Here is a 26,357-nt window from a genome sequence, read left to right as displayed (position 1 = left end):
CAAGCAATCAATCTTAACTCTACACAGAGAACTTGCAATGATTACCAGACACAAGGAGAGAGAAAATGCCCTCTAATGGCTGCCTTTATATAGACACCTATTAAAGAGGTAAATACATCTGTGGACCCACTCTTAGTCTTAAAAGGGCAATACCCATGTTGATTCATCTTCATTGCATCAGCCTTATATTGCATCAGCTTTACATCTAGTCAGCTCTTAAATCCCAATACCTTAACCTCCTATTGAGGAAGTCCTCCTAGATAATGAGAAGATCTCTTGCTCAGCTGGAGTTTTGAGAAGTAGCTTTGAGAAGCAGAATCAGGCTTGCTTTGTGAGGGAGGCGAACCTTCCTTGATTTGTTGCAAATTTTTTTACATGGTGGTCACGTGTCCTGATCTACCCCTTGTATAGGAAACTACACAAAGTTTTCTTTCTCTGTGTAGCTTGTAGATGTTTGGAAAAAGTTAACTGGGATCTTGGGAGGACCTTGGTGGGACATCTTGATGAGAGAAAACCAGGCTGTGTGTGCGTGTAAGCTTTTCAAACTTTTTAAAAAGTTTGTGTTCCCCTCTGCAAATCCTTCACTTGGCAGTAGAAATTAATTTCCTGAGATTCCTTGAAGAAACTCATGGCTGAGATTAGCAACCATAAACAAGGATTGTTTTTCTCTGGCCACAGGATTACCATCCTTGGGACGGGTGCCAAGTGGTTGGCAGTGCTTGAAGAGAAGAATCTGAAGCCATGTAAGTATTAAGACACCTGTTGGGGTTTTGCATCAGACAAAACTGTGGTTTGTTCAACCATGGTTTGGCTTAATTCACACGTGGTCCATAACCACCCAGATAACCACCATGTTATGGCCAAAGTGACTGAACCTGGTCACCCTTTTCTTGTTTCCCTTCAATTTTGGAGCCTAGTTCCTTCCTGCCCATCTCTCATTCCATCCCATAATATTTCCAAGGAGTTGCTACCTCATCGCAAGCCAAGATCTTAGCTGCATGAATAGAACACCAATCAGCAAGTCTCAAGACAATGAGACATGCACTTAAACATGAGCTCTGGCTTTGGCATGGCTGGACTTGACATGGTGGAATGTCATGGCGACGTTCTCACCATCTTGTAAGCCACGGATTGAAACATTTGTGGACCCCTTGAAGAGGTGGTGAGACATTTTGAGTAAAGTGGGCACCATGTGAGCTTCTTTTGAAATGTTTTGGGCATGAGACCTCTCGTGTTCCTTTAGTCTACTGGCCTGAGTTTAGAATTTCCCCATGGTGGTTGATTCTACTTGGCCTGGTTGAATCTGGGAGTCCATCAAAAGTTGTTGACTTCAATGCTTGGAAGCCCCAGCTGTGCCAGATCAGCCCCACCACAACTGGTTCTATGGTGTTGTGGTTTGCTGACGACTAGCGGAGCTGGCAGCAGATAGTGAGGAGGTTGGGGAGGAACATGGAGGCTGAGGAAGGCTCGGAGCAGGGCTCTGCTTCAGAGGCAGAGATGGGGCCAGGGCAGGCTGGCAGTCATCAGCTGCCCTTGGGCTCGGACAGCATTGAGGCGGAGGAGCTTCTGGAGCCGGTTCCTAGCCTGCGCATGCGCAGAGCTGCCAAAAAGAAAAGAACCATTACGAACTCAGGGTCGACGTGGGAGTAAGACCACAGGTAGACAGTGAATGGCCCCTCCCATAGGGATTAAAAGAGGAGCAAAAGGGGAGGGGGCTTTTGCAGGAAACAGTTCATTCATTGCAGCGGTGTGAAGATCTGCCTGTGCATCTCAGCATCTCTGTGCCGAGTCCTTCCTTGTCAGCACTGGGTTTGGAAATAGTTACTTGGCAGCTCTCCAGGCTAGATAAGGTCTGTGCTCCTAATCGCACCCTTGAAAGACTGTTTGCCAGGCCTTTGGCTGAAGGTGAATGCAAGAAATTCACCTTCGTTTAATAAAAGGGGTTTTGCCAGGAGAAAGAGTCTGCTTAATGCTTTTGGGGGAAGCCTCGATCAGAACAGATAGTGTGCTGTTCTCCAAGCCTCACAACACTGTTGTAATGGGGGGAGGGAGGATGAACCTGGATTTACGCCGTTGGTGTTTTCTCCTCAAGGTGAAACCCACAATCTTCAAACCCTCCACACCATCTTGTCCACCGGGTCGCCTCTCAAGCCTCAAAGTTATGAGTATGTCTACAAGCACATCAAGAGCACTGTCCTCCTGGGCTCCATTTCAGGTACCAGAAAGCCATGTGCGAGACTTGTGCAGGTACAAGCAGGGTGGATTTGATTTAAATCAAGTCAGTTTAAATCACGATTTAAATCACGAGTCAAAAGGCTTGATTTAAACCCACTTGATTTAAATTGTAATTTTTAAAGAGCCACTGTGATGACCCAGGATGGTATACAAAACAAACACAGTCACAGAAAAAAGGTGAAGCCCCTTTTATTCCTTCACGTTGCTTCCAAGTTCCAAATATCCTTGACGGAAGACAAAAAAAACTCCCACACAAACAGTTAACAAGAAGGAAAAAAGCAACACAACCAGGCAAGATAAGGGCTGGAGGACGTCCACAGGTAACAGAACACACACTGGGAAGGACGCCAAACTCAGAGAGGAACCACAAACTAGAGATATTTCCACGCTTTGTTTCCAGCACTGGCCCGTACGCATGTCCGTCCTCTTATTCAGTTGTCACAGCTGCAGCCCATGAAGAGGATCAAGGCCCTCTCCTCCCCAGTAGACCACGTCTCTCCCTTATCCTCTCCTCCCTGCGTGCCCTAGGATGGAGAGGGGATGGGCCTGGGTCCTCCTCTGACTGCTCAGCCGGCCTCTGCCCTTCCCCAGCCTCCTCCACAACCTCCGGAGCCACACGTCCCCTCCCTGTCGGCTGTTTCTCCTCTCCCTCGGAGTCCGTCTCCGCCAGGGTCATGACAGCCACTGTCATCTCTGTCCTGCAGCAGCTCCTCCTCTGACCCGCTGTTGACTCACCGACAGTCCCATTGCTTTTAATGGGATGGCTGGTGATGCGCCAGGGACACAAGGTGAGGGACGTGGCAGGCAGCAGGTGAGTGGATGCCCACTAACAGGCGCTGCCACGATGGATCTGAAATGACAGGTGCCCTTTAATATTACATTTATAAGTTCCTTAGAAGGCCTCCCTTTCGTTTTTTTACTGCTTGCTTCTCCTCCTCACGCTTAGAGCCTGGTGGCACAGATGCATTTCTCTTCAGCGTGCACAGATTTGCAAAACAAGGGGATAAAGGAATATTCCTGAGCGGTGTTTTATGATTCATCTCGCGTTACTGTGAAATGGCGTGAAGGCGTCCATGCAGGGCATGTTATCTCAGCTTGCAGAGCTTGGATTCATGGAATGAGTTTACCCGCCCGCCCCCCTTAAAAGTAAATATTGCAGAATACATGCACTCACATAACTAAGCTCCCTTTCATGCTGAATAAACTAAATTACGAGTGTATCTTAAATAGAAAACTAAAAAATAGATTTTTTTTACTCCATAAGCATTTTAATAAAATACATTGGATAAAAAAAGTCCTCACAGTCTAATTTTTTTTCTAATTATACACAAAATTTGCTTATTGGACGTAGGAATCTTGATCTTTTGGTGAACTGTCCTGACAAAATTTTCTCTCTCTCTCTCTCTCTCTCTCTCTCTCCCTCTCCCTCTCCCTCTCCCTCTCCCTCTTTCTATCCCTCTCTTTCTCTCCCTCTTTCTCTTTCTCCCTCTTTTTCTTTATTTCTCCCTCTCTCTTTCTCTCTCTGACCCCTCTCATTTTAGGAGGCACCGATATAATTTCGTGTTTTATGGGTCATAATGTGACCATCCCAGTTTACAAAGGCGAGATCCAGGCACGGAATCTTGCAATGGCGGTAGAAGCATGGAATGAACAAGGTAGGTCTGTTAGACCCAACTCACCTTCCTGGACTTCTCTCGGATGGTTTCTTCCAAATCGGAGCAGTGAAAAGTGGAACAAATTATTTGGAACATCTGAAGGTCGTTTCTCAAACTGGGAATTTTCTCCTGTCCTGATGGAGAAGGTTTGTCCACAGGAGCGGGACCTGTTTGGTGGCCTTCACTTCTTCTCTTCCTCTGTTTTCTTGCAGACGTTTCATGACCCAGGCAGGCGACATCATCAGTGCTAGAAGGGAGTGGGATTTGCTCTCTGCTTTATACCCCAGTACAATACCGCCAATCAAGCAACTACCAACTCGGTCAACCAAAGCGTAATCAAGTGACCACCAAGTAGAAAACAACAGCCCCATCAATACTAACAGGACAAGCCAGTTGTCTATATATAAATAGAGAGCAAACCTTTCTAGCACTGATGATGTTATGTACTTGGGTCATGAAACATCGGCAAGAAAAACACCAAACTCAGGATCCAACAGTCCTCCTCCTCCTCCTCCTCCTCCTCCTCCTCCTCCTCCTCCTCCTCCTCCTCCTCCTCCTCCTCCTCCCTTTTCTCCATTCCAGAAACCCTATTTCCTTCTAGCACTGATGATGTTACGTAGTTGGGTCATGAAACGTCTGCAAGAAAACCACCAAACTCAGAGAGCACCAAAGACCCCACAGTTCAACCCTGAGCTACAAATATTCCCTTCTATTGGTCACCTAAATTGGTAAATTGGATTGAGGAGGGGCAGGACTACCCACGTCGAGGAAGTAACCTCTGCCCATTGTCAGCCGAGAAACGGAATCAGGTGTCCAATCAGCAGAGCTGACACTAAGCTTTCACTGTGTAAACAGTGAAACAATACTTGAACCAGGAGGAGGGGGCAATAACCCTTTTATTTGATTGTATTTTTTTTTTCAACCAGGGGAACCTGTTTGGGGAGAAAGCGGTGAGCTGGTTTGCACCAAACCTATGCCTTGCCAACCCACACATTTTTGGAACGATGAAAACGGCAACAAATACCGAAAGGCGTATTTTTCCAGATTTTCAGGTATGTGGTGAGACACCTGTACCCTTCAAACTGAGACTCCCAGAGGTGCTTTTTTTTTCCCCAGGGGGCACCTGGATTTTCTTGTTTTTCTTGAAAGACGTTTCGCTTCTCCTCCAAGAAGCTTCTTCAGCTCTGACAGGATGGTGGGGAACGGAAGGATTGATGCTCCTTGCAGACAGCTGGTCATTTGCATCCTTCTAGAGAGACGTTGAGGCCACTTGGAGGTGTGTCTGGGTCCTCAGAGTCACCTGAGTGGTGCAAATGAGTGTGGAGCCTTCTGACTGGATGGTGAGGAACGGAAGGATTGATACTCCTTGCAGACAGCTAGTCATTTGCATCCTTTTAAGGGTCGTTGAGGCCACTCAGAGGTTTAGCGCTAGTAGGAATAGATTTCCAGAGAAAAACAACAACAACAAAAATATTGCAGACTACAGGAACCAGGAGCACCACTCCGGTGACCCAGAGGACACAGATAAACCTCCAAGTGGCCTCAACAACCCTCTAAAAAGGATGCAAATGACCAGCAAATAAATCCTTCCATTTTCTTCCACCATCCTGTTAGAGCCGAAGAAGCTTCTTGGATGTGAAGCGAAACATCTTCAAAAGAAGACAAAAAGAAGTCCAGTTGTCTCCTGAAAAAAAGGAACTTCAGGAGAACCATGACTTGGATGACGGAGAATCTCGACAAGACCTTCAAACTGGGACTGTGTGTGTGTGTGTGTGTGTATATATATATGTGTGTGTTCGCTTTCCAGCCTTCCTAGCGCCTTTACAGTAAACTAATATTTGAACACACGCACCCAGAATTGCCGTGAGGACCAATATTTGCTTAGGGATTTGCCAATCTAATAGGTCCGGCCTCTGGATCCTTGCCTCGATTTGACTTTCTGATTTCCTTTTGCTCTGCCAGCAAAAGAGGACAGTATTTTGGGTGTCATTCTTTCCCCTCTTTCAACACCTTTCCTGGCTTCTGGTTTCCAACTGGGTTTTAGTTTGCAATGCAAAAAAAAAAAGAGAGAGAGAAAGAGAGGCCGGCAGCTGCCGAGGCTCCGGTGGTGCCGCCCGTCAGATATCACAACTCTCCTCGTTAGTCTCTTCCGACACGCACAACCTGAGCTGCGACGGTGTCGCCCCCGTTCGCAAACCTCTAAAGGGCAAAGGTGGGGAAGTCTCGTGTGTGTGTGTGTGTGTGTGTGTGTGTGTCTGGGGAAGGCAGATTTTTCTGACAACATTGTCAGCATCGTCTTCTTTAGTCTCTTCCGACATAAGAATAGAATAGAATAACAGAGTTGGAAGGGACATTGGAGGTCTTCTAGTCCAGCCCCTGCTTAGGAAGGAAACCCTATACCATTTAAGACAGGAAGGAAGAAAGAAAAGGAAGGAAGGAAGGAAGGAAGAAAGAAGGAAGGAAGGAAGGAAGGAAGGAAGGAAGGAAGGAAGGAAGGAAGGAAGAAAGAAAAGGAAGGAAGGAAGGAAGGAAGAAAGGAAGGAAGGAAGGAAGGAAGGAAGGAAGGAAGGAAGGAAGGAAGGAAGGAAGGAAGGAAGGAAGGAAGGAAAGGAAGGAAGGAAGGAAGGAAGGAGTTGGAAGGGACCTTGGAGGTCTTCTAGTCCAGCCCCCTGCTCAAGCAGGAGATCCTATGTCATTTCAGACAAATAGTTATCCAATCTCTTCTTAAAAACGTCCAACGTTGAAGCATTCACGGCCTCTGGAGGGATGTTGTTCCACCGATTAATTCTTCTCACCGCCAGGAAATTCCAGGTTGCTTCTCTCCTGGATTAGTTTCCACCCATTGCTTCTTGTCCTGCCATCAGGGGCTTTGGAGGATAGCTACACTCCCTCATCTTCGGGGCGGCCCCTGAGATACCGGAAGACTGCTATCATGTCTCCCCCAGTCCTTCTTTTAATCTAGACTAGACAATGCACAACCCGAGTTGTGCAATTCTTCCAAAGGCTGCAAGATTGCGACACGGTGGCGCTTTAAAAAACAAATAATGGTTTTTTTTTGTGAAGATTTGAATGACCTCTTTGTGGGTTTTTCCTGGACAGGTGTTTGGGCCCACGGAGACTACTGCAAGATTAACCCCCAGACGGGTGGGATCGTCATGTTAGGCCGCAGGTGAGCTTGTTACTAAGAGGTGTGGTCACCCATTGGAAAAACGCCTGTCTGGGTCCCGATTGGCTGAAGGAAGGATGAAAAGGATCAAGGGATCCGTTGTAGAGCAGAGACGGGAGTCCTTCTTTACCCGCAGAAAGTTCCAGGTTTAATTCCTGGCAGTTTGGGGTTGGCGGGGGGAGTCTGATTTGCAATTTGGGACATTGTGGCCAGAGGAGATCTATCGATCCTTCTCTTTCTTTGATCAGCTTTCCGTTTTTGTAATGAAACTCGGAATATCTAGAGCCGTGGTGGCGAACCTATGGCACATGTGCCACAGGTGGCACGCAGAGGCATTTGTGCTGGCACGCAAGTGCAGGCAAGCTTACCTCACTGCACATGTGCACTATGCCTCACAGCTGATTTTTGGCAGGTTTGAGGCCTTTTCGGCCTCCCAGAGGCTTGAGGAAGGCTTCTGCAGGCTTCTGCAGGCCGAAAACTAACCCCGTTTCATCACTTCCGGTATTTTCGGAAAAACGGGAAGTGATGAAACGAGGCTAGTTTTCGGCCTGCAGAAACCTGCAGAAGCCTTCCTCAAGCCTTTATGAGGCCGAAAAAGGCCTCAAATCAGCCAAAAATCAGCTGTGAGGCATAGTGCAGGTAAAGGGGCGGCGGTAGGTGAGTGGGTGGGTGGGGATTGCACCCACATGTGTCGGGGCATGAGGGGCACGCATTGTCTTCTGGGTGCTGGCATACGAGTGCGAGCGTGCAAGCATGCACAATTTTTGGCACAGGAGCCCAAAAAGGTTAGCCACCACTGATCAAGAGAATATCTAGAGAAGGCTGCTGACTAGGAGCTTGCTTCTGGTGGAAACCTGTACAGGTAGCCTTCGACTTACAACAGTTTGTTTGAATTTACAATGGCATTGAAAAAACAGACTTAGGATACATTTTCACAGTTAACAACCCTATGGTCACAATTTATATCAAAATTCGGATGCTTGAAAACTGACTCATATTTGCGACGGTTTGCAGAGTCCCAGGGTCCTGCGATTACTTTTTGTGACCCAACAAACGGGGTTGCCAGATTCACTTAACAAACGTGTTAACTAACCACTGCAGGGATTCGCTTAACCACGATGGCAAGAAAGGTCATAAAATGGGGGCAAAACTCATTTAACAAATGCCTCACTTAACAAACCACACATTTTGGGCTCAGTTGTGGTCGGACGTCGAGGAGTGCCTGTATAAACCAGAGGTCTAAGGGTGGTCAACCTGAAAAAAATACAGGTATTCCTCGACTTACAAACGGCTGCTTAATGACCTTTTGGAGTTATGTAGACCTCAGAAAGGCTGCCTTGTGGCCCGTAAAGCAGGGGTCTCCAAGCTTGGCAACTTTAAGTCTGGAGAACTTCAACTCCCAGAATTCCCCAGCCAGTTTAAAGTTGCTAAGGTGTTGGAGCCTCCTGCCCTAAAGCCCTTCTGACCATCGTAAAATGTCACCTCCCCTGGTCACACGATCACGTTTTTGGCCCTTTGGCAAAAGGCTCACATTTATGACCGGTGGCAAAGTCCTGTGACCCCATGACTGGTTTGTGATATATTTTCCCCACCCCCCAGGATAATGGATTTCGACTTTGGCCCCAATTGTGGTCGTAAGTCAAAAGGCAATGAAATCTTTATATTGTGGGTTTGAGCTCCGAGCTTGGTGATTCGGTTGCAAACGTGTCCTCCCCATTCAAGGAGACGCTATCGGTCCAAAACAGTCCAAAATCAAACCATGACTCAGAAATACCCAAAGAACATGCAAGCTAGTTTGCGTCTCATAAAAAGGGATTGTCATGCCCTGTCGGAGTCTGAATCCAAGGAGAAAGACGAATAGCTGACAGGGAGTGGGAGCGTGGCTCCGTTGGCTGTGGAGGAAACGGGGGAAGGGCAAAGTCCAGCTGGGCAGAGCAGGGAAGAGGTAGAACAAGGGAGAGGAAGTCCAGAGGAAGACCCAGGCCCGCTCCCTCTTCATCCTAGGGCATGCAGGGAGGAACAGAGGAGAGAGCAACGTGGGTTGCATGGCTTACGGGGGAGGAAAGGGCCCTGATTCCCTTCATTAGCCAGCTGGGAATGAAAGTTTATCAAAACTGAATGCTGAGTGCGGCAGCTGCTGGGAACAAACATGAGTTTATCTTGTGTTGACTTTGCTTATCTGTGTTCCTGGCGTCTTCCCAAGCATGTTGAGTTATTGCCGTGCCTTCATGTCTAGAATTCTTGCTCCTGCCCTGCCAGCCTGATTACCTCATTTTGCCTTGATTGGACTTATAGTTACAGTTTTTGTTGACCATGTTTTGGACTTGATTCTCTGCAGCCAAAGGCTGATCCTAGGAGAGTTTTTCTCCAGCCAGAAGGTAATCAGGACATTGGGAGTAAAATTGGAGCTAATAAAATGACTCCTACTGATTATCTGACTGTGTTGCCTTTGTGCCACGCCTCTTTGGGTCACCACAGGGATTTAAAGGACTGTGCTCTGACAGATGAGCACAACTCAAGCCGCACAGATGACATCTCGTACGGGGCGACACGTTTGCAACCATATTGCTGAAGCTCGGAGCTCAAAACCGAGAATATAACTACGAACCCGAGCTACTGATATTCCAAAGACATTTCGATGAAATCCTTCCCTAAGGATTGGGGGCTTGGGGTGGGGGCACATTTAACCCGATGAGCATGTTGGCAAAGCAAGAAGGATGGTATCCAGCATTGCCATTTTGAGATACTTTAATGATTTCTTTTCTGCTCATCTCTGTTTTTCCAGTGACGGCACGCTGAATCCGAGCGGAGTGCGGTTTGGCAGTTCAGAGATCTATAACATTGGTAAGCGGAATTTGGTTTCTGTCAGCCCTTCAAGGTTAGGAAACAGGATTATTTATTTATATCCGGGGTCTTCCAACTTGACAGCTTGAAGACTTGTGGACTTCAACTCCCAGAATTCCTCCTCCAGTCATGTTAGGTCTTGGCTGAGGGTGCTGTGGGCATGGACTTAAAATAGCAATAGCACTTAGACTTATAAACTGCTTCACAGTACTTTGCAGCCCTCTCTAAGCGGTTTACAGAGTCACCCCAATAATCTAGGTCCCCATTTTACCCACCTCGGAAGGTTGGAAGGCTGAGTCAACCTTGAGCCGGTCAGGATTGAATTGTTGGCAGCGGGCAGAGTTTGCCCGATGCATTCTAACTACTGCACCCCATAGAAGGAAAGGAGAAGGGAAGGGAAGGGAAGGGAAGGGAAGGGAAGGGAGGAAGGAAGGAAGGAAGGAAGGAAGGAAGGAAGGAAGGAAGGAAGGAAGGAAGGAAGGAAGGAAGGGCAATAGCAATAGCCTTTAAGACTTAATATACCACTTTACAGCCCTCTCTAAGCAGTTTACAGAATCAGCCCCCAACAATCTGGGTCCTCATTTTACCCACCTCAGAAGGATGGAAGGCTGAATCAACCTTGAGACAGTCAGGATTGAACAGTTGGCACAAGGAAGGAAGGGAAGGGAAGGGAAGGACAGTAGCAATAGCCCTCAGACTTAATATACCGCTTTACAGTGCTTTACAGCCTTCTCTAAGCAGTTTGCAGAGTCAACATATTTCTCTCAGTAATCTGGGTCCTCGTTTTACCCACCTTGGAAGGATGGAAGGCTAAGTCAACCTTGAACCTGGTGAGATTCAAACTGCCAAATTGCAGGCAGTCAGCAGACATAGCCTGCAGTACTGCATTCTAACCACTGCGCCACCATGGCTCTTACAAGCTTTTATGGACGCTGCCACGGCTTTTAACCGCGCTGGAGAGCCCTGCAGGTTTCCTTGTCTGAACGGCGTCATTGCAATGGCTGCTGCATCCTCCATTTTCAAGGCCCTCCAAATATCTGGGGGAAGCCTCCCCCCTCCCCCCAGCGGTACTGAGCTGTCCCCAGGGAAGAGGGAGCCACACAGGACCACTGTCCTCTGGGCATCATCCTTTCGCAGCGCATGGCAGCCATAACTCTTGGGTGGGCACAAAGAGGTTGTCAGCACGCTGGGATGGATCGCGGGCAAGTGAATCGAAGCACTGTTTGGCTTGAATTCCCCCCTCTGTGGGAGCGATTTCAAAGGCCTTTCTCCCCACTCCCAAACCCACTCTTCTGGGTTATTTTCCCCTCTTTTTATTTTCCTAAAGCAGCCTTTTGTCTCCCCCAAAAAAAAGACTCCCCCTGAGGAGAGGAGGTTAAGCTGTACCACATTGATTCTGATATCTATCTAATCTATTTTATCCATCTATCTATCTTATCTTATCTTATCCTATCCTATCCTATCCTATCTTATATCTACCTACCTATCTTATCTATCTTATCTTAACTTATATCTAATTACCTATCTTATCTTATCTTATTTTATCTTATCTTATCTTATCTTATATCTACCTACCTACCTTATCTATCTATCTATCTAATCGTAACTTATATCTAACTACCTATCTTATCTGTCTGTCTGTCTATCTATCTATTTTATCTTAACTTATATCTACCTTCCTTCCTTCCTTCCTTCCTTCCTTCCTTCCTTCCTTCCTTCCTTCCTTCCTTCCTTCCTTCCTCTCTCTCTCTCTTTCTCTCTCTCTCTCTCTCTTTCTTTCTCTCTCTCTCTCTCTTTCTTTCTCTCTCTCTCTCTCTCTTTCTTTCTTATCTATCCAAATGAAGATACTCATGGAAACTGGCTTTTCAAGGAAATCTGAACCAACATGGTATAGCTTAACCTCCTCCCCTCTTCCAGCTCTCTTATATATTGGCTCAGTCCTGTGAACCTTCTCCAAATATTCCAGCATTTTTCCAAGGAAAATAGTGCTTCTTTTTTTCCCTATCCACTCTAATTTTTTAAAAGTAGTCCTTGACTTAACGACCACAATTGTGAATGAAATTTCTATTTCTAAGTCATTGCGGTCATAAATTGAGTTGGCAAATGACCAGATCCGATTTTACAACCACGGCTGAGAGCATCCAATCCCTAAGATTTTGGAAAACAGCAGATTGGAAAAGAGACTCCATTGGATGCTCCCAAGATGGATGGGTTTCCTCAATTTCAGTGTTCATTTGGCATGCAATTCCCTAAATTCTAGAGAACATCATGTTGGAGAAGACCATTCATGATACACCGCGAGGTGGACTTTTTCAACCTTCGTGCACAAAACAGATGGGCTTCTCCAGTGTGACGAGGTCTTCAGAACACCAAGTTGAGGAACACCATACTTACAACCTGTTGTCCGCTAGCTCCTCCAGCAGCCGAATTAGAAAAGGAGGAGGCGTGGGAGTCAGGAGTCAGCATCAAGGCAACGTGAGAGCTCCCATGGGGGAAGAGGGAATGGAGCTGTCAGAGAGAGGCAGAGGTGGAGCCTGGGCCGTCCGTCAGCCCTCAGATGGAGAGTCAACAGCCCTCAGATCTGGAGGTGGCTGAGGAGGAAAGAGGAGGAACAGCCGGGTCCAGTGCCTGACGCACGGATGCGCAGAAGGCAGAGGAGAGGAGAGCAGTGGAAATCTATGGGCTGGTCCTTGGGACGGAAGCTCCACCATTGCTAGCGAAGACCCACCCTAGCTCTGGGGATAAAAGGCAGGGGGAGGAGATGAATAGATGTGGTAAACAACTATTCATCTCCCTGCCAGTTGGATTTGTTAGCCTGCGGTGAGAGATAAACTTTTTGCCAGGGCTGTCGGCATTCTCAATAAAGGAATCTGAGTTTACTTTAGAGGGTTTGTTATGTTTGGGGAGCTGGGTCAGAACCTCTGGGCTCGAAAGTTTTCAGAATTATTTGCCAGGGTTCCTGGGTTTCAGATGCTTCACCCACCATCTCGTTTCTCCTTCAGTGGAAGCGTTCGAGGAAGTCTCTGACAGCCTCTGTGTCCCACAGTACAACAAGCACGGTGAGGAAAGAGTGGTCCTCTTCTTGAAGATGGGCACCAACCACGAGTTCAGTCCCGATTTGGTGAAGCGCATCAGGGAAGCGATTCGGGCGGCCCTTTCGGCTCGTCACGTGCCCAGTCTTATTCTGGAAACGGGAGGGATTCCGGTATGTTCTTAACTTTTTCTGTTCTCTCCTCAGAAGGAAGGAAGGAAGGAAGGGGGAAAAAAAGAAAGGATGGATGGATGGAAGGAATAGGAAAAACGAAAGAATGGATGGAAGGAAGGAATAGAGGAAGGAAGGAAGGAATAGGCAAAAAGGATGGCTGGAAGGAAGGAAGGAATAGGAAAAAAGAAAGGATGGAAGGAAGGAGAGGAAGGAAGGGAGAAAGAGAAAGAATGGAAGAAAGGAAAGAAAAAAGAAAGGGAAAGAAAGAAAGAAAGAAAAAGAAAGAAAGAAAGAAAGAAAGAAAGAAAGAAAGAAAGAAAGAAAGACACCACTTTGGAATGACAATCAACTAAAGCAATTATTTTTCCAATGCCCACACGGAATAGGAAAAAGAAAGGATGGAAGGAAGGAGAGAAGAAGGATGGAAGGAAGGAGAAAGAAAGAAAGAAAGAAGACACCACTTTGGAATGACAATCAACTACAATTATTTTCCAATGCCCACAAGAATGGAAAAAGAAAGGATGGAAGGAAGAAAAAGGAAAGGGAGAAAGAGAAGAAGAGAAGAAAGGGAAAGAAAGAAAGAAAGAAAGAAAGAAAGAAAGAAAGAAAGAAAGAAAGAAAGAAAGAAAGAAAGACACCACTTTGGAATGACAATCAACTAAAGCAATTATTTTTCCAATGCCCACACGGAATAGGAAAAAAGAAAGGATGGAAGGAAGGAGAGAAAGGAAGGGAGAAAGAGAAAGAATGGAAGAAAGGAAAGAAAAAGAAAGAAAGAAAGAAAGAAAGAAAGAAAGAAAGAAAGAAAGAAAGACACCACTTTGAAGACAATCAACTAAAGCAATTATTTTTCCAATGCCCACACGGAATAGGAAAAAGAAAGATGGAAGAAAGAAAAGGAAGGGAGAAAGAGAAAGAAAAGAAAGAAAGAAAGAAAGAAAGAAAGAAAGAAAGAAAGAAGAAAGAAAGAAAGAAAGAAAAAAGAAAGAACCACTTTGGAATGACAGTCAACTAAAGCAATTATTTTTCCGGTGCCCACACATGCTTAGGCATCTTTTTATTTTTGTAAACTCAGATTGGAAAGCTATAAATAGTTTATCCATGTTGCTTAGCAACATCCATATGGGCCTTTCATGTTCAATAAGACTTACTTGTTCCTCCTGTAAGGAAAGAATAGTAAATCCCTGATAAATACAACAGTAGCAGTTTTATAAACCATTCTCGGGGAAACTCTTGGATAGTTCTTAGCGGTGCCAAATGAAGGGACTTCGGGGTGAATGATTTTAGCCTTTGGATACATCCAAATGCAGCTGCCTTTCAAGTTGGCTCTGTTTCGCTGAATCAAAAGAGGAATAAAATGCACAAAGTAGTCTTGAACAAAAAGGCCAGTTTTATAACTGAAACTGTACAGTTGCAGACTATTTTTCTCCGCATCCTTCCTAGGTGTTCATTATGTTTTTTTCTTCAAGCTTAAGTGGATCACTCGTGAAACGCCATCATAAGCTGCAGGAAAAATATGTTGAAGGAAGAAGGGAGGGAGGTGAGAGGAAGGAAGGAAGAAGGAGAAATGAGAGAAAAGGAAGGAAAGGAGAGAAGGGAAGGGGAATGAAAGAAGGAAGGAAAAGAGGAAAGAAGAAAAGAAGAGAAATAGGAAGGGGGAGATGAATGAAGGGGATGTAGATCACTAACCTGATCAAGCTACAGGGCATTTTTTACAGGCGGCCTTTCCAGGCCAACCTGAAACCCAACCGTGCCACGGACCCTTTCGGTGACCTTCTTCCTTCTGCTTTCTTCCCCACGTCTTCCTCCTCCCTCAGTACACCATGAATGGGAAGAAGGTGGAAGTGGCCGTTAAACAGGTCATCGCTGGCAAGGAAGTGGCCAAGCGGGATATATTTTCGAACCCGGAGGCGCTCGATCTCTACCGTAATATTCCTGAGCTGCAGGATTTTTGAAGGCACCTCGTCTCTTCCCGTCTCTTGGTGTGTGAGTGTGTCTCTATGTGTGTTTGCGTGCCTCTGTGTGCGTGCGCGTGTGCGTGCGTGTGTGCGTGTCAGATTATATCCGGTGTATATAATACGTATATGGATGATATCCATAAAAGAAACCGACTCGAGCGACCTTCTTTCCAGACGGGGGATAAGGAAACAAAAAATAATAATCTGATTTATCCGAGTGCTTTCGGGAAGCGACAAGGGCTTCAATTTAATTGGCATGGATTGGGAGGGATCTCCCTCTTGCTTTTCTTCCAGCTCAGAAAAAAACAGATAGGAATCTGAACTCTTTGGGGCAGAAATCTTCCCAACTTAGGTGCTAAAGGATGGTTGAAATGTCGTTATTGTTTGAAAAGCAAAGATGAGTTGGGCAGATGTTTCTCAGTGGTGAGAAGGAACCTCTGGAAGAGCCATTTAGTTGCTTTCTCTCACTTTTGTGGGGTTGCAGGAAGCTTGAAGAGTTACCTTCTCGGTTGAGGTAGAGACGTGATGGTGAACCTATGGCCTGTGTGCCAGAATTGGCATGCAGAACCATCTCTCTGGGCACGCCAGCTGCCACCTGTTGTTTTTCTGGGTTCCAGCACAGGCATGCACGCTGGTCAGCTGGTCTTTGTGGGTGCATGTATGCCAGGAACGCGGGAGTGCTGGAAACCGGAAGAGCAGCTCTCCGGCGCACATGCGCGCACCGGGAAGCTAAATAGGAAGACCAGGTGGCTGGTACTCAGGCGCATGCCGGAAACCAGAAGCTCAGTGCTCCCATGCGTGCGTGCCGGGGAGCTGCTCTTCTGGTTTTTGGTGCTCCCCTGTGTGTCACGCACACTCCCATTTCGGTACTCAGTGCCCAAAAGGTTCGCCAACACTGAGATAGAACATTGGTAGGAAGATCAGAGTACACCGCCATCTTGGGAAAAACAAGCTTTTAAATAATGTGTCGTTCCCGCCCGGAATCCTTAACCCTGCCAACCAACTTTTCCACTTGAGAAAAGTTTGCTAGTGCGAGGGAACATTCGTTTTACTTTTTTTTTTGTTAAAAGAAAGAGAGAGAGAGAGAGAGAAGAGATAGATGCACTTTTTATTTAACTTTTTTAAAAAACAAAACAAAAACCCAAATCTTTATTTTTCAGGTCACCGTTGTAAAAAGGACTCCAATTTTGCAGAAAGATGAAAAGAAGTTTTTTTGGGTTGGTGATCCTGGGCTGGTGTTCCTTTTCATGGGACCATCTAATCCAGGGATTTCCAACCTTGGCAACTTTAAGACTTGTGCAACTTCAACTCCCAGAAATTCCTCAGCCAAAGCTGGCTGGGGAATTCTGGGAGTTGAAGTCCAGAAGTCTTAAATGTTGGCTAAGGTTGGAGATCCTTGGACTTTCATGGGTCTGTGGGATGTTTTTAAATCCAATCCAATGGCACTTTTGGTGCAGGTTTTAGGTTTTGGTGAAGGGTCAGAGGAGGGAGGAAAAAACACCCCCAAGCATAGAATTAAAAGCAAAAGTTTTTAAGTTTTTAAAGTTTGAGGAAGCCTGTGGCAACATTAAAGTGTCTGCACTCCTGCTGGCTGGGGAATTCTGGGAACTGGAGTCCAGGCAGTTGCAAAGGTTGAAAGACACAAATGCTTAGGTATTTACAAGGCAATTGTAGATCTTCCATGACTGAGATCCTTGTTTTTAGAGTCACATCTTTTCAACAGGTAGGAATTTTGAGCTCAGTTTATTTTGCTTCTAATTGAGGATACTTCATTAGCCAAGGATCCTTTAAAACGGTTTCCTCTATGTGGCCAGGAGTTCCAAAGGCACTGACAAAAACAACATGTTGCTTGTTGATGTCCTATGGAACCAATACAACAATTGCACTTAAACCGCCTGGAGGAAAAAAATCCAGAAGAATTCACTTTGAGGTCAGGAATAAGGACTCTGATCCATATGGTGCAGTGAGATGGAGCAGACCCAGCCTCCACACCTGCCAGGTAGGAGTTTGGAGTCCAGCAGTTCTTGGATAAGGGAGGCCCTATCCTTTCTCGTCCAAGTGTGAGAAAGCGATTGTGCAATGGGCTTGTTTAAAAGTGGGTGTAAACACAAATATTGGGTGGAGGGAGAATTCTAGAAGGTGAGTTCTGACTTACCTGAAAAGGAAGCCTCGTGGTTTGAGGCTTGTGGCTAATATATATATATATATATATATATAAAAACTGTTTATTCCTTTATTATTATTATTATTATTATTTTTAAATGAATTTTTTAAGGGCATAAAAAGGACTAAAAATGTGGTCGGGGTGCTCTATAGCTGACTTGGTTTGTCAACAAGCGTTTTCTTCCCCTAAAAAATGGTTACAAGCCTATGGAAATAGGCCAATTAATTACACATTTCTAAAGGAAGTTCTAGGTATATTTAAAAAAAAAGGAATGGGGGAAAATGGGGGAGGGGAATTGAATGAATGGCGGGCAAATTTTATTTCCTTTTTTTAAGAAAAAAAAATCAAGATATTGAGGATGCTGTCTAATGTTTTACTGGATTGAAACTTAATAAAACACTAAATTCTCACCTGTTTTGTTTTTTTGCGTCGGTACCTGGACTCTGCATTCAGGTACCAAGATCATAGAATTACAAGAACATCCTATCAAACGGTGCCTCGGCTTAATAGATGGATGGTTGGTGAGAAACGGTGCAGAAAACGTAATGCAAGGAACTTGTTTGTCTGAATATTTTTATGAACGCTATGGATTTAGTGCCGTTGTAGATTTTTTATAGGGAGTCCTTGACGTACAGCAGTTCATTTAGTGACTGAAGTTACAATGGCACTGAAAGAAAGTGACTTAAAACAGTTTCTCACGCTTAATAACTGTTGCAGCGTTCCCATAATTATGTGATCAAAATTCTCTGTCTTTCTTTCTCTGTTCTTTCTGTTCTTCCCTTCCCCTTTTTCTCCTCCTCCTCTCCTCCTCCTCCTCCTCCTCCCTCCCTTCCTTTTCTCCCTCCTTCTCCTTCTTTCCTTCTCCTTCTCCCTTTCTTTCTTTCTTTCTTTCTTTCTTTCTTTCTTTCTTTCTTTCTTTTCTTCTTCTTCTTCTTCTTTTCTTTCTTTCTTTCTTTCTTTCTTTCTTTCTTTCTCTCTCTCTCTCTCTCTCTCTCTCTCTCTCTCTCTCTCTCTCTCTCTTCTTTCTTTCTTTCTTTCTTTCTTTTTACAGAACAAGGGCAAACAGTGACAAGCACAACATTGCTACTGCCTCTCTCTCCCTTCCCCTTTTTCTCAGCAGGGTGGGCTGTAAATGAGCAGTTAGCACGTTTATAGAAATAAGATTCGTCCCCCCCGCCGCCCTCCCCATGCACTGAAGACATGGCTGAGAACAACATGGCAGCCGTTGAGATTTGGAGAGCGCACTGATTTTGGCATAGTTTGGGGCTCGGAGACCTTGTTTAAATTCCAGTCAGGAGCTAATCAACATCTTGCTGGACGTGATCAGGGAGCAAATGGAAAGCATCAGCTATGCAAAACAGCCTCTAGCAAATTTCCCTCGGCTAGCCCCTAGGTGAGTCTTTCAGAACATTTGTCGGTGGCCCACCTCAGGGATGGCGTGAAGTCCCAAGCTGCTTGTGCAAATACTCATCCCTGACTTTGCGGGTTCAGAAAGGACCTTCGCCTACCCAGGAGCTATGAATTTTGGCCATGATTGAAGGTGTGGAACCGGGGCTGCAAGTGGGGTATGCTGCTGGTTCGCACCGGTTCTAGCTGTCCGGTAGCGCTAATCAACACTTGGCCCTACACACCCATGCCCGCCCTTTCCTGCCCTATATTTGTAGCTCAGCTGATAGGCGCGGATTGCCGTACCTCAGCTGTCTTACTCACCAGCGCTGACGTTAAGTTTTCCTGCTTAAAACTGCCTGTTTTAGAATGGTCCACGCACACGCAAACTGTGTGTTAGGTGCGTGCGCGTGCCCACAGAACTGGTGGTGAAATATTTTGAATTCCACCGCTGCCGGGCTGCCTGTATGTTTTTTTTTTTTAAAAAAATATATTTTTATTGAATAAGTTGTTAAAAACATTGGACGTGGTGTAATCCTCCCGACAACCCTGTTTGTCAGATATATGCCATAGAAGATCTCAGAAGTGGTATTCAGCCGGTTCTGACTAGTTCTAGAGAACCGGTAGCGGATATTCTGAGTAGTTTGGAGAACCAGCAAATACCTCTGTGGCTGGCCCTGCCAACCCCATCTCTTCTCTGCCTCCTGAGTCCCAGCTGATCGTCTGGGTCTTATTTGGTTGCCCTGCAGAGGAGAACAGAGCTGGAAAGCAGGTTAGTGGGATGGGGGCGGGATTTTGCAGTATCCTTCCCCTGCCACACAAAAAAGCCACGCCCACAAAGCCACACCCAAAGAACCGGTAGTAAAAAATTTTGAATCCTACCACCGGAATACATGTTTTATATACATTTATACATTATTTTCTATTTCTAATCATTTGTTCTGCCAACCCTGCTGGCTTGTTTCTGGATCCTTCCTTTTTCCTCCCCCCACAATTGATAAAATTTATCCCATACTTTCTAATATTCTGTCTCGTCTTTATTTTTCATTTCCAAAGTTAATATATCCATCTCAGCGCAAGTCCATTTCTTTCTTTTTTTTCGTTACTTCGCTTTCATTGGGAATTTCTTTATCTTTCCACTTTTGAGCAAAGGCCAACCTTGCTGTTGTGATCGCATATATTATTAAATAAATCACCTCTTTATTATATTTTTCTGTTATAATTCCGAGTAAGAAAAATCCCAGTTTATATTCCACTTTATGCCCTACCACAGTGATAGCAAACCTTTTTGTTGTGTCTCAAAAGCGCATGTGCGTACGGGTATACCCACAATGCAATGCGCCCCTGCACATGCGCCCGCCCCTCCCCCTTACCTGCACTGTGCAGGCCTGCACCTCCCAACTGATTTCCGGTCTGTTTGAGGCTGTTTTCTCCCTCCGGGGGCTCGAGGGAAGCCTTTGCAGCCTTGGGAGGCTGAAAATGGGCCCGTTTTGGCACTTCTGGTATTTCCAGAAGGCCATTTTTCCAGCCTCTGGAGGCTACAGAGGCTTCCCTTGAGTTTCCGGGAGGATGAAACAGCCTCAAACGGGCTAAAAATCAGCTGGGAGGCGCAAGCATGAGTAGTGCAGGTTAAGTTTGACTGGGGCTTGTGTGCCCACACAAATGGCTTTGCGTGCCACAGGTTCTCCATCATGGCTTTACCATCCCTTTAAGCCACCTCTGGATTATGTGCCAAAACTCCTGGGTTTTTCTACGTTTCCACCATATGCGATATGACCCAGGCTGTCTGTATGTTGATTGCACGCAAGAATATTCTTTTCCAGTTATCTGAGGTTCCTGCTGTCCGGGTTTTGTGAAGGAAACGTGAAACATGGAAGCCGGCTGTTGTTGGCTTAGTGTACAGATGGAACTAAATCCAGATCCACTACAGGTAGTCCTCATCTTATGACCACAATTGAGCCCCAAATTTCAGTCGCTAAGCGAAACGTGTTTTGACCCAGTTTACAAACTTCCTTGCCACGACGGTTAAGTGACTCAAACACCGTTCCTAAGTCCCTTTTCCCAGTGCCATTGTAACTTCAAACGGTCACTAAATGAACTGTTGTAAGTCGAGGACTACTGGGATTCCTACTCAGGCTTGAAAAGAGTTTGCCTGAAGTTCTGGGCCGCCGTTCTTTCTAGCCCTACAAATTTGGGCTGAAACAAAAAAAAAAAATCCCACAATTGGATCGAAAGAGGAGGAGAAGCATCATAAAACATCTTTAAGTTATACTTGCCAACTTTTTTCCTTGGAAAGAGAAGTCCTCAAAGCATCCACACTTGAAAAGAAGTGACCATCTGAAGCATTGCAGATCGCCTGCCATAAATACCTCCCTATTTTATCACCTCAAGGTCACCTTCAACCCTTCTGCTTGCGGTGTTAAAATCACTTTGAAAAACTCCTAGGCAACCTGTATCTCCTTCTGTTTGAGATATTTCTTTACCTAAACAGGGAAACTGAACGGGCCACGCAATTGTTTGGTTTTTTTTTTTTTTTTAACACAAAAGCATTTTATTTTATTTTTAAAATGTGGGTTTTGCTTTTTCTGTGCCAGTTTTTTAAACACAGCCACTTGAAAAGCTGCGCAGCCGTCTCTCTTCGTGTTTTTAACTTTTTTTGTGCCAAGCAAGATGTATTTTGAAAGCTGACATTTCGTGAATTAATGTAGAAGACGAAACTACCCAGAGAGAGCTGCTTAGAGGAGGCTAATCCATCAATGCAAACCCAGGACCTATTTGTCAGAGATCTTCCAAGTCTTATTTCATGCTTTGCGCTCCCAGGAGGGTGTCACTGTCCTGTCCCGGGGGTGCAAGGGAGGTGTTAAGATACTATGGACGGATTACAGATGCTTAACTATGTGGGCAGGAGAGACTTCACAATTATCTGGCATGGGGGGGGTCACGTGTGGGCAAGCCAACGTGGACAGAGCAGGCAGCATCTCACGGTGGTTGCATGTCTTTAAAAGGCAGGGCTGAGCTAGAAGAAATGTTCTTTACATATTTAAGGTGTGGTTCAGATTGGGGAAAATGGAACAAAATTCAGCAGTGAACTCTACTGTCCAGTTGGCAAATCCAGAAAAAGAAACTCCCGGGACATTATTTTTTCCCCAATAGTATGAAATTTTACTGAATAAACCACATTGTCACAGAAGACTTAAAATAAGAATAGAAGACTAGAATAAGATTAGAATTAGAATAGAATAAGATTAGAATTAATAGAATAGAATAAGATTAGGTTTAGAATAGAATACTACTTTACAGTGGTTTACAGCCCTCTCTAAGCAGTTTACAGAGTCAGCCTGTTGCCCCCAACAATCTGGGTCCCCATTTTACTCGGAAGGATGGAAGGCTGAGTCAACTTGAGCTGGTCAGGATTGAACTGTTGGTAGTGGGCAGAATTAGCCTGCAATGCTGACTTCTAACCACTGCAACATGGAAGGAAAAGGAGGAAGGAAGGATAATAACACTTAAACATATATACCACTTCACGGTGTTTTATAGCTCTCTCTAAGCAGTTTACACAGTCAGCCTATTTCCCCTAACAATCTGGATCCTCATTTTACCCACCTCGGAAGGACAGAAGGCTGAGTCAAAACCTTGAGCCTGGTGAGATTCAAACTGTTGGCAGTGGGCAGAATTAGTCTGCAATACTGGATTCTAACCACTGTGCAGCATGGAAGGAAAAGGAGGAAGGAAGGAAGGAAGGAAGGAAGGAAGGGCAATAGCACTTAGACTTATAAACTGCTTCACAGTGCTTTTACAGCCCTTTCTAAGCGGTTTACAGAGTCAGCTTCTGGCCCCCAACAATCTGGGTCCTCATTTCACCCACCTTGGAAGGATGGAAGGCTGAGTCAACCTGGTGAGATCCGAGCTGCCAAATTGCAGGCAGCCGGCAGTCAGCAGAAGTAGCCTGCAGTACTGCACTCTAACCACTGCACCACCGCGGCTGTTGGCAATAGCTCTGTTCTTGGGGTTGTCGAGCCCCCCCCCCCAGGGACACCCACAACTGCACACAACCCACAACCCTTCCTAAACGGCTCTCCCTGCTTTTAAAGACACAACTCTTGCGATGGCAGGTTGATTTAAGAGCAGGAGAAGAGGCGGGGGGAGCCCAGAGAGGACAAAGGAGACCCCCGCTCTCCCCCGGCCTGCCAGATGATGGCCTGTATTGATTGCCACCTGTGGTCTTGAAATCTGTATTGATGGAGGGTCTTTCTCATCTCTGCAGGCTGGTAGCCTGTGATTAGGTTTAAGGGGAGAAGAATCGATTCGCACTCAGTGCATGGAATGGCTAAGCTTGGGGGAGCGGAGGGTCTTAATTGAAATTTCCACAGGGCCTGCCTGGTTAAGCTTTAATTTATAAACCTGGGAGGGAGTGATGGCCCGTTGACATGATCTCACTGAGACCGGAGATGGCAATATAGAAAGGAGTGGGAGAGTCCATGGAAGAAAAGATTAGGAGTGGACTGCCTGTTTTGATACGGGTCAGGCACGAACAACCAGGCCCACGCAGGTGGGGTTATAATCAGAATAGAGCTGGAAGGGACCTTGGAGGTCTTCTAGCCCAAGCAGGAGACCCTATACCATTCCAGACAAGTGGGTAGCTTGTCTGGAACGACTAGCTACTTTATTGCTTCATGTCTATGTTACAGGAATCACCCCAGGACTCGCCTGGGAAAGAATGGATCAGGCTAAGAGGCGTTCAGGGGAGGTGAACCTCAGGCGCTGCCCTCGAGAAGACGGTGGTCAAGCTATTCTCCAAAGCACTCAAGGGCAGGACAAGAAGCAACGGATGGAAACTAATCAAGGAGAGAAGCAACTTAGAACTAAGGAGGAATTTCCTGACAGTTGAAACAATTAATCAGTGGAGCAACTTGCCTCCAGAAGTTGTAAATGTTCCAACGCTGGAACTTTTTAAGAAAGGGTTGGACAACCATTTGCTTGGAATTTAGGATCAGCCTTTGGCTGCAGAGAATCAAGTCCAAAACATGGTTAACAAAAACTGTAACTATAAGGTTTCCTGCTGGCCATAGAGGGCCATAGAGTTTGGACTAGCAGTCCTCCAAGGTCCCTTAGCTCTGTTATTCTGTTAGGTCAGGCCTTTTACCTCTTGTGTTCACGTAATGACTCCAGACTAATTCCCTGCTTGATCCCTCCTCCTGACTGGGATAGTTGCTCCCCAACAGTCGTAACATGGAAATCCCAGGAGTTGAAATGAATGAGGATCCACAGTGCTTTGCGCTGGATCAAACAGATCTATGGAGGGACCCTCACCCTTCATGAGCCATCAGCTCATTATCTGACAGAACAATCAACCGATGGAACAGAAGTTGCCTTTGGAAGTTGTGGGAGCTTCATCCCTGGAAGCTTTCAAGAAGAGACTGGACTGCCATCTGTCAGAAATGGTGTGGGGTCTCCTGCTTGAGAGGGGGTGTTTGGCTAGATGACCTATAAGGTCCCTTCCCACTCTGTTAATCTGTATCTATCTAAGATGATCAAAGGCTTGGAGATTAAAACATTGCAGGAACTGGGCATGGCTAGTCTAGGTATGAGAAGGACCAAGGGAGACAAGAGAACAGTCTTCCAATATTTGAGGGGTGCCACAGAGGGGGGTCAGGCTATTTCCCAAAGCACCAGAAGGCCAGACAAGGAACAATGGATGGAAACTGAACAAGGAGAGATTCAACCTGGAAATAAGGAGGAATTTCCTGACAGCGAGAACAATCAACAATGGAAAAGAAGTTGCCTTCAGAAGTTGTGGGAGCTTCATCCCCGGAGAGACTGGACTGCTATCTGTCAGAAATGATGTAGGGTCTCCTGCTTGGATGGGGGGGGTTGGACTAGATGACCCACAAGGTCCCTTCCAACTCTTGTTATTCTGTTCTGTTCCGTCCCAACCACTTTTCAGTTGCTCTTCTATTTTGAGAATCAACCAATGGTACAGTGTTGCATTTAAAACCCAGCCAAGCAGGTGCCTCCTATCTCTTGGTCCTGGAGGCAAAAATGTGATAGCAGCTACACAACTGATAAATTGGCTTGTCAAAACTTTGTGAGTGATTCCATCAGCATGGACAATGTTCAGTGATCACCCTCTGGGAACATTTGTGGATGGTGGATGCTTGAATTGCTGAACAGCTGGAGTGAGTGCAAAAATTGGAAATGGCTGGGAGTTGAGGGAATATTTCTGACTGGGGTGGGATTCTACCAGTTTGCACCTATTTGCTAGAACTGGTTATTAACATTCTAAGCAGTTCGGAGAACCGGTTGTGAGAGGAAATTACTGGCCTAATCCTGTAAGGAAGGCAGGAAGGAAACATTCTGGTGTTGCTTATAGAAACTGCCTCTCCATTAACCCTTATTACATTCTTGGCAGGACTAGACTTCCTCTCTGGAGTTTTTTTCCCTTCTTTGCTGGTACTTTGCTTGTGTGGAGTGACCATTCAAAGTTACAATGGCATTCTCCTCGACTTATGACCACAATTGAGCTCAAAGTTTACGCAGCTAAGCAAGGCCACTGTACACATGCGCACTGGGAACAGGTTCCCCTTGTTCCTCTGCCTCGCTGCTGCCTGATGGTCCTGGCCCCATCTCTGCATCGGATGCAGGACCCTCGTCCAAGTCTTCTCCAGACTCCCTGACTGGTCCCCGTTCTTCCCCACTGTCCGATTCCACCGCCACCTGCACAGGCTGCCAGCGAACCAGAACACCTGTAATTGTGCCGGTGTAATATAGGCTGGAACTGCATCACCTGGTAAAGTGACAGCGTTTCAGTGTTACTGATTTCAAAGTTGGACGTTAAGCAAGATGCGTGTCGAATTCACCCTGCCAAACACCATCTAGGCCTACGTGGCGAAGTTGAAAAGGGATTTGATTTCAAACCACTATGGACTCCATTCTTAGGATTTCTTTCTTTCTTTCCTCCTGTTCTCGGGCACCTTTCCGGAGAGGTAATTATAAACTTCATTATTAGTGTTCCTTCCATTCTGCGATTGTTCAATTAGTTTAATAAATTGTCAAGCAGAAAACCAGACTGACTGTTAGCTCGCTCTTAGGGCGATGAACCTCTGACAGTGGAATCCCAGAAATAACCCATTGTAGCTCTTCCAGTTATTTTTTTAAATAATAATAAAAATAATAAAAAAATCCCTCCAAGGAAAGCAGAGAACAGAGAACAATAGAATCAACAATGGAAATGCCTGGAGAATGTCTCCCTGAGAAGAACTGAACACCCTTATTTTACTAATTTCCCAGCTGAATATAAAAATAGACTCCCTTGAGGGAAATCTCCCACCCCTTCATTAAAAATTAAACACTGCTATTCCCATTTCTTTTATTCAAAGAAGAAGAAGAAGAAGAAGAAGAAGAAGAAGAGGAGGAGGAGGAGGAGGAGGAGGAAGCAGGAAGGAGGAGGGGGAAGAAGAAGAAGAAGAAGGAAGGAGGAGGAGGGGAGGGGGAAGAGGAAGAGGAAGAGGAAGAGGAAGAAGAAGAAGAAGGAGAAGGAGAAGGAGAAGGAGAAGGAGAAGGAGAAGAAGAAGAAGAAGAAGAGGAAGAAGAAGAAGAAGAAGAAGAAGAAGAAGAAGAACGTAAAGAGCAGTTGAGGGAACATCCATAGGGCGAGCTGAAGGAATCCCGATGGAAGAGAATGGGTTCCAGGTTGTCCTCTACTTACGACCCCGTGGAGCCAAAATGGTCATGGGATCAAGAT

The 26,357-nt window shown here is 45.7% G+C and overlaps 1 protein-coding gene across 2 annotated transcripts in view; it reads left to right on the top strand.

Annotated features, from left to right (window-relative positions):
• The window catches only part of AACS (acetoacetyl-CoA synthetase), a 46,338-nt gene extending 28,855 nt beyond the window's left edge, over positions 1-17,483 (top strand). The window contains exons 11-19 of one of the 2 annotated variants that reach the window (XM_026716200.2): positions 679-743; positions 2,093-2,215; positions 3,777-3,890; positions 4,817-4,942; positions 6,990-7,059; positions 9,842-9,900; positions 12,903-13,105; positions 14,923-15,087; positions 16,224-17,483. In XM_026716200.2, the coding sequence (XP_026571985.1) occupies positions 679-743; positions 2,093-2,215; positions 3,777-3,890; positions 4,817-4,942; positions 6,990-7,059; positions 9,842-9,900; positions 12,903-13,105; positions 14,923-15,060 (898 nt within the window). In that variant the 3' untranslated portion in view covers positions 15,061-15,087; positions 16,224-17,483. Of the gene's footprint in view, positions 1-678; positions 744-2,092; positions 2,216-3,776; positions 3,891-4,816; positions 4,943-6,989; positions 7,060-9,841; positions 9,901-12,902; positions 13,106-14,922 lie in introns of both variants that reach the window. The other variant, XM_087913477.1, reaches the window with a different exon arrangement.
• The last annotated feature ends 8,874 nt before the right edge of the window (positions 17,484-26,357 follow it).

The sequence above is a fragment of the Pseudonaja textilis genome, chromosome 15 (genome assembly GCF_049901715.1).
Source record: "Pseudonaja textilis isolate UNSWEBS1 chromosome 15, rPseTex1.2, whole genome shotgun sequence".
Classification (NCBI taxonomy): Eukaryota; Metazoa; Chordata; class Lepidosauria; order Squamata; family Elapidae; genus Pseudonaja; species Pseudonaja textilis.
This window is presented reverse-complemented; position numbering and strand designations above follow the sequence as displayed.